At 33.9% G+C, this 13,193-nt stretch overlaps 1 protein-coding gene across 3 annotated transcripts in view; it reads left to right on the top strand.

Moving 5' to 3' along the window:
• LOC131155352 (protease Do-like 2, chloroplastic) overlaps positions 1 to 13,193 on the top strand; it is a 75,712-nt gene that overhangs the window by 12,812 nt on the left and 49,707 nt on the right. For all 3 annotated transcript variants that reach the window (XR_009136786.1, XR_009136787.1, XM_058108417.1), the window contains exons 2-3: positions 1,077 to 1,256; positions 12,556 to 12,606. Coding sequence is in view for 1 of the 3 variants with exons in the window: in XM_058108417.1 (XP_057964400.1) it covers positions 1,077 to 1,256; positions 12,556 to 12,606 (231 nt within the window). In the remaining 2 variants the exon portion in view is untranslated. The remainder of the gene's footprint in view (positions 1 to 1,076; positions 1,257 to 12,555; positions 12,607 to 13,193) is intronic.

A 13,193-nucleotide genomic window follows, 5' to 3' on the forward strand; every position in this document is an offset into this window, starting at 1 on the left:
TTTATTGGATGTTTTTTTGGGACCTATGATTAAGAGAGTGGGTAAAATATTAGAGGGGTGGAAAAGTATTGCGATCCTACAATCCTATTAGGATCCCACGCTCCTATTGAGATCCTACTTGATTATTCTACATACAATCCAGATTAATCAGGCAAGTTTGGATTGTAGGATTATGCGATCGAGACCAGATCTTGATAACCATGTTTATAAGAAAGTTTCTAATATGTCAAACTACACATTTACCCCTAAAACTAGATGAAATTACAAACATACACCTAAAATACACAGATATTACAAACAAGCTCCCAAATACACATAATATTATACAAATTAAACTATTAACTGAACCCAACAATCCCTTGACCCAATTCTTATAAATTTTTTTCCAACAGGGACCTCCCGTGGTCTTACTTCTTGTTTCACATCCTTTCTGTATTTGCGGCCTTGAAATTTTCAACTTGTTCTTAAAATCAGCTGCTGAATTTGGGCAAACTTTCTGTACATGCTTGACTGACGACAACCTTAATTTATAGAAAAGTAGAAACTATTTGCGCATGGACTTTATTGTACCTGGTATGTCCATTATATTAAATTAATTGCTTGTTGAATTTTGAAAACCAATAACTTTTTTTCTTTATTTTGTAATTTTCTATGTGACAATGAGAATGAAAATACCTTTACCTTATATTTGAGAGAGGCCTTGGATTTGGATTTGTGTGGATTTGGATAAAGTGTAATACAAAATTATATTGAATTTTGTCCAAATCCACCCAAATCGAGATCCAAGGCCTGAAATCCATGCTCCCAAACACAGATTTGGAGAGTGATGGAGATGATAACTCATTGCTGGCTGCTTCTTTGTAGATATACAGTTAAGCTTGTGTGCTTGGACTAGCCACTTGCAGACCTTCCTGGCCCTTCTTTTGGCTTGGGGTTTGGCCTGAGGAGAAGGATGGATGAAGATCTTTCTCACCATAGGCATATTACACTTATAAGTTGCAGTGAATTTACTTGGTAAATTATTATTTTTATTTATTTTATTGAAATTGTGACAAAAATTGGTATTTCATGTTCAGCCAGGTGCTACTTCCCGCAAAAAGTTTCCTGGAAAATCCAGAGATGGACAGCCATATTTGAATACTGATGGCAATAGTGCCAGAGGAGCTATTAGAGGACATGAATCAACAGCATTCAAATCAATAGGTGTGCAGAGAAAAGACAAGAAGGGTTTCCTTTACGACTTAAAGGAGCAACAGGTATAACCTGTGGCACTCATTGTGATTGAAATTTTATTATCATGGTTTTAGATCTTGAGAATTCTGTTTATTCTATATATATGGTTTGTTGCCAAAACTCAACTTGTGGCTGAATTCTAAAGCACAATTTGGCTGTGCTTGATTTGTGAGTGCCTAAAGTTTCACAATTTGATTCCACAAATGAAGGGATGAAAATATAGGAAGTTTGTAGTTTTTCAATCTGCACGGTTGATTTTAGCATCTCTCTCTCTCTCTCTCACACACACACACACACACACACACACACACACACACACAAAGTAGTAGAGGGGCCTATCCCTCCATGATGCTGTGCACCTGGTATCCAGTCCTTATCATGTGGCAGTGAGCCCTATTCTTTTCACTTAATTTAATTCATAAAAATTCATTTAACTAAAAAGAGTGGGAGTGTGGGACTCCTCACCACGTGATGAGTGCTTGGGTACACCAAGTGCATGGCCACATGGAGGGGCAGCTTTATTCTATAATCTCTCTCTCTCTCTCTCTCTCTCTCTCTCAGTATCATTAGTGAAAGCTTGTAGTTCATGTGATTGTGTATTTGTGATGTATTTGACATAGTGAAGTAATTCTTTTTCATTTTTAAATTCATTGTATGGTGCATTTTGTTAGGAGTCTTGGGACTATACCCTCAAAATTTCGAGATATTTTTATTTAGGAAATTAACATTTTAGTTTATGTAGGTTTCGAACGCCCTAGCAAACCACGAATTGGTACATTCCAAATGTCATGCATTTTCATTCCGGGACCCTAAATCTAACAGTCCAAACTTTTAATTTAGTATTTTCACATTTTTAATTTTTTGATTAAAATGGAGAGCTATGGCAATATGAATCTATTTTCGGTCATTATTTATCTATTTCACAAAAGAAAATCTCTTCTAGATTTAGAACCACCTCAACTCTCTCTCCAAATAGTACAAGTGCCATACATTTTTATAGTATGTGCTGTACTGAAATCCAGTTCCTGTTCCATCAACTGAAACATTATGCATTCTTGGTAACATTGGACCTGCATCAAAGTGGAATTGGCACATATCAGATTTTCCTGTTAATGTTTGACAGCTTGCAGTTTTAACTCAAATTACCACATCTGTCACTGACTGGCAGGTTGTTTCTCAGTTTCCACTTAAAACTCATCAGGTTCAAAAGTTCAACATAAACTGTCGCCTTCACCTTCTCTATCGTTGATCCATAATCCTTTCTTTTCCTTCACAACCACCACCTGCTTCCAGCACCACCATTACCGACAATATCTTTATTCTTAATCCCAACCTTTGTTCACCACTAGAACCAAAAAATTAAAAAAATCCCTTAAAGCTGAAGGTCAAACTCTTCAGCCTTCTTCCATTGGAAACCATAATACAGAGATAAAAAAATGATTTTTCAAAAAAATGTGAAGCACCTGATTCCTCAAGCCCTAATGAAGCCAATCGTAGAACACTTTGAAACCCTGGCTGAATTTTCGGTTGAAATCGAAGATCAAGAAACAAGAAACAATTGACATCTTTGTTGTCGATTAGCTGTAGCTCTTCACCATCAACCTTTAGTGATGGGCCATGTTGTTGTTGACAAAACATGTGGGGCCAAGCTCCAATTGTGATTCCTTATTTCCTTCTTGCTGCTTTCAATTCTGGAGACTGGTGGTTCTCACAGGGCAGTTTCTACTGACATGAGGTTTGTTGTCATCAGGGAATGAACCCCCTCTTCCTGTCATCACTCATCAGAGCAACTTAAGCATAGCCCTAACACTTTTTGGTTTTGATTGAAGGGGAAGAGGCTTTTAAAATATTTAGACCGACAAGGTCTGACCGAATTGTTCTAGTTAAGCTAGAAAATTGGATCAAACCAAACCGGATTGGATCAAATTGGAATGGCTTGAACTGAGATCTGAGCTGGCCAAACAGGCAAAAAAGATGGTGACAAAGGACCATTTGTTGCACACAAAGTTGCTCAAATGCATGAATGGAAGGAATGGGTGGAAAAGCAAATCCATGAGTTGAAATCTAGGTAGCTTATCTAGTTGTTACATTTTAAAATCTAATAGTCTCTAAATCTGATCAGAGTTTGGTCTTGAGTCCAAGATTTCCACTCTCTTGCCCATTATTGATCAGTACTAAAAATACATGGGAGTTGTTTCCCTGATGATCCTTCTTGCATCCCAAATATTGCTCACGTCCATAACACCACGTACTCCAGTACTAGCTTCTAGCAAGCCGAATTGTGGAATTGGCATCACTTTGCTTGAGTTCATAGGTGAGGGGGATTTGGAGATGTTTGATTGGTTCAATCAAATAAAAAATGACTTTGTCTATTGCAGTGTCTGACCAGAAGAAAAGGGTTGGTATGGTAATTATTTGTATTTAGGGCCTTGCATGTACCGTGTGGAATAATTTCATTCATAAGCACCGACTTCGAAGGCAAACTCCAATAACTAAGTGGAATCTTATGCGGAATAAGATGGAGGAAAAATTTATCCTCATCAATTATGAGTGAGAGATGTACTCTAGGTTGTATGCACTGACTCAACATAATAAAGATGTTGATGCGTGAGTTTCACAAATTAATTTCTTGATGTTCTTTTAATGAAAGATAAATGTCGCATCATACAGTACATTGGGGGGTTTTGTTATGGGTTACACATTGAGCTGCAATCCTGCAACTTTCATTCCATTGGTCAATCCCCTACCTTTGCTAGGATTGTTGAGAAAGAGTAAATATTGAAAGGATATTTGTAAGAAAATGTCAATTCCACTTAACCCATCAGCACCTACCAAGCTGCTTGATTTGCTTGATTCCAAGCATGTTGGAGAGAGCTCTGATTGCAATTGTCTTGTGAAGGCTCGGTTGGCTGTAGTGGAGGCTGTTGAAGATCTGAAAGTTGAGCCTAAGATTGAGGGAGCTCCATCCATGACCAAAATTGTGAATGGACTTGAGTATTCTAGGGGATGAAAATGAGAAGGGTAATGTTAGCTAGCAGTTAGCTAGCACGCTTGTCCTCTTTCACTTAAGGTCAAGTTTCTTTTCTCTTTTTTGTTTCTTTTTTTTTTGGGCCTTTTGGTTTTTTGTTTTTTTTTTTTAATAGTGTTGGAGATTGATGTAGCTGGCATGGAGAAATAATTCTTTTTTTGTTTTTTATTTATGATATTTTACTAGGATCATGTTTTAAAAATTTCAGGATATTTTTATTTAGAAAATTAGTATTTTAGTTTATTTAGGGTTTGTTTGGTATTGTTATTGTTTTTTGTTTTTGCACAATGAATAAACAAATTATAAGAATGTGTTTGTTTACATTGTCAGTTTTTTATTTCTGTCGTTGGTTTTTAGCTGTTTCTTTTTAAAAAACTGAAAACTAGATTTTATAGTTAAGTTGTTTTGGCAACTTGTTGCTAGAATATTTCAATATCTAGTATTAACTTTTAAAAATTAAATAATTAATTTTATACATACTTTTTATTAAAATAAAAATAAAATGATTATATTAATTTAAAATATAATTAAAATAAAAATGTCCATAAAATTACTTGAAAAATTTTAAAAAAATAATGAAAACCATTTTCAAAATATTTTTACTATTTCTAAATTATCATGTACAATAAGATTATTCTTGTAAAATGAATCTTTAAATATAATAATTAAGTCAAATTATTATGATAATTTAACTTTTTATTATAGTATTTTTAATTTATATTATTTTGTACTTTTTTTATTTTAATCGTATTTCGTAAATTGTCATTTGATTCAAGGAAAAGAATGAACATTTGTTTAATCAGGTTTTTAATTTGTTTTAGTGTTATAAATATTAATCAAAGAGGGCTGGTTTTCAGTTTTTAGTTTCTATTTCTAGTTTTCAATTTTCGTTTTTGAATTTTTTTTCATTTCAAAATTTTTGACAATGATACCAAACGGCCCCTTGGCTTTCTAAAATTAGTTTTCTTACGCCCATGTATTAGTTTTCATTTAGAGTTGAATTCCAGTTATTTTGTGTTGGACATTGATCCTGCATCAATATGCTTCTTGTTGCATTAGTTTTGATATGATTAAAGTTTAAGAAAGGGCTGAAATGTTTTATGCATGCTGTATTCATTTGTGCACTTGGTGAATTGATGGCATCCACAATTTCCTTCATTGCTTCTGGATGTGAGAAGGAAATGTTGAAAAAGAATATTAAGGGTTGCCATTATATGCCAGTGTGTTTTTCTTTGAAATGTAACATATGGGTAGTTTGAGCTGATGATTGACTTGGTGGATACATTTCAGAAGAAGCCAATTGGTTTTTGAGGGCAAAATTCAAAGTTCTTATCAAATGTTTTTATTTTTGCATTCATAGGGAATTTTTTATATATGAACTCTCTCTCTTATGCAACCTTTCCCTCTCCTATCCTTCTTCCTTCTTCTTCCTCCTCCAATCTCTTCTCCTGCTCTGTTCATAACCCTCAGTTCTTTTCCCTTGTTCTGTTTCTGATCTAAACTTTCTCTTCTCTATTCTGGTCTGCTTTCTGTTTTGTCCAGCGTCCTCGTTTCTTCCTTCTTCTCTTTTCTGCTTCTCCTCCTCTACTTCTCTTCTTGATTCTCTCTCTCTCTCTCTATATATATATATATATATTATCATGCCCGTCTTGCTGATGATTTTCGACAGCAATTCTGGTTTCTTGATTTCTCTTGATGCTTCATCTGATGTTCTTGTATGGCTTTTTGTTTGGGTATGGCCATTGCTCGCTGTAGTAGGAAAGAAATTTGACATCTTGGACTCTGCCTGCTGCCCTCCGTTCTGTTCCCTCTCTCTCCATCATTTTGGTGTTCTTCAAGGTGGTTTCTTTTATAAGTTTCTTCATCATCTTGCAGAGCTTCTCTCTTTTTTCTTTTTTTCTTTGTCATCTGACTTGTCTAATATGAAATCTTGAGTTACATACACACCCCCACTTCTTGAATTTTATTATTTTGGTAGTGAAGAAATCAAATTCTCAATTTTTTTTGTGGTTATGTATTTTTGTCTCTTTTGAAATGCCAATTCAAAGTTCTTCCAAAGGATTGAGTCAATAACATTTCGATTGAAAATATGCAAGATTGCACATTTTAGCTCAAGATCGTGTCAGAAAAGAACATCCAACTTTGATTGAGCTTATGTGTGTTGGGGCATGAGTGCAGTGAGAGTTTATGTCGGCATCATGTACTGCTCAACTTGATCGCCAATCTTGAATTTAGATTGAAGAATTCTTGCAATCCCTCATTGCTTCAATATTCTTCAATTGATTTTTTGTTAGGATCATCAAATTTCTGGCGCCAAAGGGTAATTATTTTAGTATTTTCATTCGGTTGTCATTGCCTTTTAGTTTTAGCCACTGTTGAGATCTTCTCCTCTCTTCTTCTTATTATTATTTTTTCCCAATAATTGGTTAGTAGAATAGATTTTGTGTTCATGATCTCTAGGCTTAATATATGCATTTTTGTGTTTTGCATTAGCAAATCTTGGAGTATATACAATTTTTCAAAAAGTACTATTGCACCTTTTTTTTAATTTTATTTTAAAATTTTAGTCTAACTTGGATTCACATCCAAAATTGTATGCTTTAGATTTTTAAATGCATTGTGTTGTTTGTGTGGTTTCTACTTGTTATAGGGTGTGATTTAGAAAATTGTCTATGTGAAATAAGTTTGCATTAAATAGAAAAGAAGCTCAAACTTGAACTTTGCCTATGTAACATGAATTATTTTTGTACACACAGCCGGTCCTAAGCCCGGATAGAGGAGCAGGGTTGTATTAAGTAGCTGACAGCCATCACAAAACTTTGTCAGATCTTATTATCATGAATTCTTACCAAATTCACCTAGGTCAGGAGAATAGACCAAGTTAGTGTAGAAGGGAGAGGACTAAGAAGTTAGCACAAGAAACTAGGATTCGATTAACAATTTGGAATATAGGGACACTTACGGGTATAAGTATGGAATAGTTAAAATAATGTTTAGAAGGAAAATTAACTTAATCTGCCTTTAAGAGACGAAATGGGTAAGGAAGAAAGCTAGAGAAATTGAAAAATTAGTATTTAAAATTTGGTATACTCGAAAAGTGAAACATAAAAATGGGGTGGGAATTATTGTAGAAAAAAACCTAAAAGATAATGTAATAGATGTTAAAAGAATAGGGGAGAGGATCTTTAAAATCAGGATAGCTCTAGGCTTGGAGATAGTAAATGTCATTAGTGTGTATGCTCCCCATATAGGCGTAGAATAAAATCTTAAAAAGACAATTTTGTGAAGATATGGATAGTATTTTACAAAGGATACCAACGTTTAAAAAGACATTCGCACGAGCTGATTGAAATGGGTACATTGGAAAGTATAATATAGGCTATTGAGAAGATATGCGAAGGCCATGGATATGGAGATAAAAATGAGGCTGGTGTATGCAATCTTAGATTTTGCCATGTCTTACGATTTGGTTATATTGAATACTTGCTTCATTAAAAAATAAGAACATTTAGTAACTTTCAAGAGTGGGCTTAGTAAAAGCTAAATAGATTTCTTCTTAACTAGGAAGAGGGATGTCCATCTTTTAAGGATTGTGAAGTTATCCTAGGTGAAAGTTTGACTACACAATGTAGAGTCCTTGTATCAGATATACATATTGAAAAATGAAAGAGATAGAGTAACATAAATCAACACAAGAGGACTAGGTGGTGGAACTTAAAGGGACATAATATAGTAAAATTCAAGGGCATAAGACATTGTCCTCCCTTGAGGTTTGGCAAAAAGACAAGGACCTCCCCTAAGGTTTCCAAATTCCCATTGACCTCCCCTGAGGTTTCAAAAATGCAACAGACCTCTCTTGAGATTTGCCAAAAAGACACAAACCTCCCCTCAAAAGACTTGTATTCATACAAAATATAAGGGTAGGTTTGTGTCTTTTTGACGAACCTAAGGGGAGGTCCTTGGAATTCTAGAAACCTCAGGGGAGGTTCTTGGGATTTTTGAAACCTTAGGGGAGGTTTCTGTCTTTGTCAAACCTCAGGGGAGTTTAGCGTCTTTCGCCCAAAATTTAAAGATAAAATGATCAAATTGTGTGATTGGACAGTAGGGGGTAAGGTAGATGCAAATACTGTTTGGAATCAAATGGCTAATTCCATTATAAAGATAGTAAAAGAGATTTTAGGTGAATCCAAAGGTAGATACTCGAGTAGTAAAGAAAGTTTGTGGTGGGATCAAGAAATCCAAAAAGCCGTTAAGACAAAAAGAAATTGGTATACAATATGGAAAAATTATAGAAATATAGGAAATCTTGAAAAATATAAAGAGGCGAGAAAAAATGCAAAAAAGATTAATATTAATGCTAAACATAGAGCTTATGATACTTTATATACTAGAGTAGATACAAAAGAAGGAGGAAAAGACATTTATAAACTTACTAGAGCTAAAGAAAGAAAATGCAAAGATTTAGGTGATGTAAAATGTATAAAGGATGAGAATGATGATGTCTTAACTAGAAAAGAAGAGATAAAAAAGAGGTGACAAAGATACTTTGATAAGTTGTTCAATGAGAATCAAAATGAAAGATTGAACTTGGAAGTGACAAATGAGGAGAAGATTAAAAATATGAGATTTATTCTTAAAATTAGAGTCCTTGAAGTTAAGATGGCGTTTAAAAAGACGAAAAGTGGGAAATAGATAGGACCAAATAAAATACCAATTGAAGTTTGGAAATGTTTAGGGGATAAAGGAAATATTTGGTTAACTATTATATTCAACATTATTATAAAAACCAAGAAAACGCTATAGGAATGGAGTAAAAGTACGTTAATACCTTTATACAAAAACAAAGGCGATATTGAAAATTGTAATAAGTATCGTGGAATTTAGATTATGAGCCATACGATGAAATTATGTGAAAGGGTAATTGAACAAAGAATAGGACTAAAAACGAGGATTTCGGAAAATCGATTTGGTTTTATGTTTGGGAGATCAACAACAAAAGCTATTTATCATTTAGGAAGTTTAATGAAAAAGTAATGAAAAGTTTAGGGAAAAGAAGCGGTACTTGGATATGGTTTTTATTAACCTAGAGAAAGCATATGATAGAGTACCTAGGACAGTTCTTTGGTGGGTCTTATAAAAGAATGAGATATGCGGTCTACCCTTGCCCCTTCTACTGCCCCCTACAGTAACTCACTCACTTTTCCTCACAGGTGCACTATGTGACCTACGTTGTAATTGTCCATACCATCTGAATCGTTCCTCCCTTATCTTATCTTCTATAGGAGTTACACCTAACTTACTGCGAATATGTTCATTCATTTATTTATCTTTCAATGTTATACCACTCATCCATCTAAGCATTCTCATCTTGGCAACTTTTACTTTTTGGATATTATGTTTCTTCATCGCCCAACATTCCGATTCACATAGCATAGTTAGTCTTATAGCTGTCCTATAAAACTTTCCTTTCAATTTTAAGGGTATTCTACGATCACAGAGCACACTTGAAGCACTTCTCTATTTTATCCAACCTGTTTTAACTCTATGCATTACATCATCTTCAATTTCTCCTTCAGCTTGTATAATAGATCCAAGGTATCGAAATCTACAAGTGCTATTTATTTCTTCACCATCAAGTTTAACTTTGTCTCCAATATTCTTCCTATCATTACTAAAATTACATTTCATATATTCTGTCTTATTTCTACTTATCCTAAAGCCTCTAGATTACAAAGCTTCTCTTTATAATTCTAACTCAGCCTCTGCTCCGTCCCTAGTTTCGTCAATTAATACAATATAATCTGCAAACAACGTACACCATGGAACCGACTTTTGAATACTCTTAGTCAATTGGTCCATCACTAAAGTAAAAAGATATGGACTCAAAGGAAATCCTTCATGTACACCTATGGTGATTGGAAATTCTCTAGTTTCTCTATTTATAGTCCTTACACTAGTCATTACTCCATCGTACATATCCTTAATGACATCGGTATACCTGCTGCATACACCGTTTTTTTCTAAAACCCACCATAGAACTTCCCTAGGTATCCGATCATATGCTTTCTCAAGGTCAATAAATATCGTATGCAAGTCCCTCTTCTTTTCCCTAAACTTTTCCATCAGTCTTCTTAAAAGATAAATAACTTATGTGGTAGATCTCCCAGGCATAAAACCAAATTAATTTTTTGAGACATTCGTTTCTAACCTTAATCTTTGTTTAACTACCCTTTCCTATAGTTTCATTGTATGATTCATAAGTTTAATTCCACGATAGTTAATAAAAATTTTGAATATCTCCTTTATTTTTGTATATAGGTATTAAAGTGCTTTTCCTCCATTCATCTGGCATTTTCTTAGTTTTTATAATTGTATTAAATAAATTAGTTAACTATATAATTCTGTTATCACCTAAGCATTTCCAAACTTCAATTGAGATGTTATCTGGTCCTATAACTTTCCCATTTTTCATCTTTTTTAGTGCAAACTTAACTTCGTTAACTCTAATTTTTGCAAAAAATTCTTATATTTTTAGTCTTTTTCTCATTTGACAATTCTAAGTTTAAGCCTTCTATTTGGTTTTCATTAAACAAGTTACTAAAGTAACTTTGCCATCTTTCTTTAATGTCTTCCTCCTTAATCAAGACAATATCATCCTCACTTTTTATACATTTTACATTTCTTAAGTCCTTATTCTTCATTTCTCTAGCTTTAGCAAGTTTAAATATATCTCTTTCCCCTTCTTTTGTACCTAATCGATCATACAAACTATTAAATGATCTATATTCAGGTTCACTAATAGCCTTTTTTGCATCTTTTCTTGCCTCCTTATACTTTTCAAAGTTATCCCTGTTCTACATTTTTGCCACGTTTTATACCAAATTCTTTGTGTTTATGGTTTTCTATACATCTTTTTTCCTCCCACCAACTTTCTTTGCTATTCGAGAATCTTCCCCTTGTTTCATCTAAAATCTCTTTTGCTATCTTTTTAATAGAGCTAGCTAATCTACTCCAAAGAGTATTTGTATCTATCCCATCCTCTATAGTCCAATCATCATCTTTGATCATTTTATCTTTAAATTTTATTATATTTTCTCATTTTAGATTCCACCATCTAGTTTTCTTACATAGGTTTATTTTATCCTTTTTCTTCCATTTTTTAATACATATATCTAACACTAAAACTCTATGTTTTGTGGTTAGGCTTTGACATGGAATAACTTTACAATTCTTGGAGGTGATATTGTCTTGATATATGAAAATAGGAGTGGGGTGGAATCTAAGTTAGAACTTTGGAGAACCGCATTAGAGTCTAAAAGTTTTAGAATAAGTAGGAATAAGATGGAATATATGAAATGTAATTTTAGTAATATAAGGAGTAGTGTGGAGAGAAGATTAAACATGATAATCAGGAACTTAATAGCACTAATAGATTTAGATATCTTGGATCTATTATGCAAGTTGAAGGGGAAATTGAAGAAGATGTGCTACATATAATTAAAATAGATTGGGTAAAAGGGAGGAGTGCGTTAGGCGTGTTATGTGATCGTAGAATACTCTTAAAATTAAAAGAAAAGTTTTATAAGATGGCTATAAGGCCAGCTATGCTTTATGGTTCATAATGTTGGGCCACTAAGAAACATGTACAAAAAGTAAAAAAGCTAAAATGCGAATGTTAATGTGGATGAGGGGTATAACATTAAAAGATAAAATAAGAAACGAGCATATACACAATAATTCAGGTATAGCACTGGTCGAAGACAAGATACGGGAGGGGTGGCTTAGATGCTTTTGGGAATTTGAAGCATGGACCTAGCAGAGCATTTGTGAGGACTGAGTTAGTTATTGTTTCTGGCATGGAAAGGGGTAGGGCTAGGTCTAAAATAACTTGGAATGAGGTAGTGGGGAAGGATTTAATAGCCTTTAATCTAATAGAGGAAAACACTCTCGATTGGGTGAATTGGCAGAAATGGATTCATGTAGCTGACCCCACTAGTAGGACTTAAGGCTTGTTATTATTGTTGTTGTTGTTATAGGGATTTTTTTTAGATTTAATGTTACTTTCCTCATTTTAAGTACTTTTAGTAAAAAGGGTTCCTGAGACCTGGAATCGCAGTTTCTGTAACATTTGCCTACTTGTTTTGCAGGCTTTTAGGAAATCATAAGGGTTCCTTCATTTGTCACGTGTATATTTTGTTTTAGTTATAAATTTTGGGATGTTTGATATCCATTTATTCAGCTTTTATATTCATGAGTTTGTTATTCAATCTAAGCTGCGCTGATTTTTTTCCCAGGTCGAAACAGGGAATTTCCAAGATGCAGCTTTTCTTAATGCTGTTGTAAAGGTATTCTTTTTCCCCTCTTTCAAATCTCTCTTAGAGATTGCATTCTCCATTAAACTCTGTCATGTAGTTTGGACCAGGATGTGCACTTGTCTTTCCATGCATGGTTAGCTGTTCCTCACTTGTATATTTATATTGGGAATGATTCAAGCTGCATGGTTAAGATATTCTTTCATCATGCTTTGTGCACCTTGCTCTGCTGCAGAGCTCATGCAAATTCTGTTTAGGGGTCCTCCCATATCAAAATAACTGAGCAGATGGCCCTTAAAATTTGATTTGTGTTGTTTTTTCTAGTACATTTCTCATGTTGGTTATATTTACTTAAAGTATGGTGATATGTTGTATTATTGAGATATTCAACCTTGGCCAATTTGGGTCTTGGGATCTTCTAAATTGAGTCAATGGTTTACTCCATTTATGAGATCCTCAGATGCTGGTATATGGTGGTCGCATGTATCTTGAAGAAGCAGAATCTACTGGCAATCTGCTTCTTCATGGGCATGTAATTTTCATTCATGTTGATATTTTATGTTAATGCTTGCATTTCAGGATCCTACATGAGATTTGTTGAACTTCTTAGGTTCTACTTA

This window comes from Malania oleifera, chromosome 5 (genome assembly GCF_029873635.1).
Source record: "Malania oleifera isolate guangnan ecotype guangnan chromosome 5, ASM2987363v1, whole genome shotgun sequence".
Lineage (NCBI taxonomy): Eukaryota > Viridiplantae > Streptophyta > Magnoliopsida > Santalales > Ximeniaceae > Malania > Malania oleifera.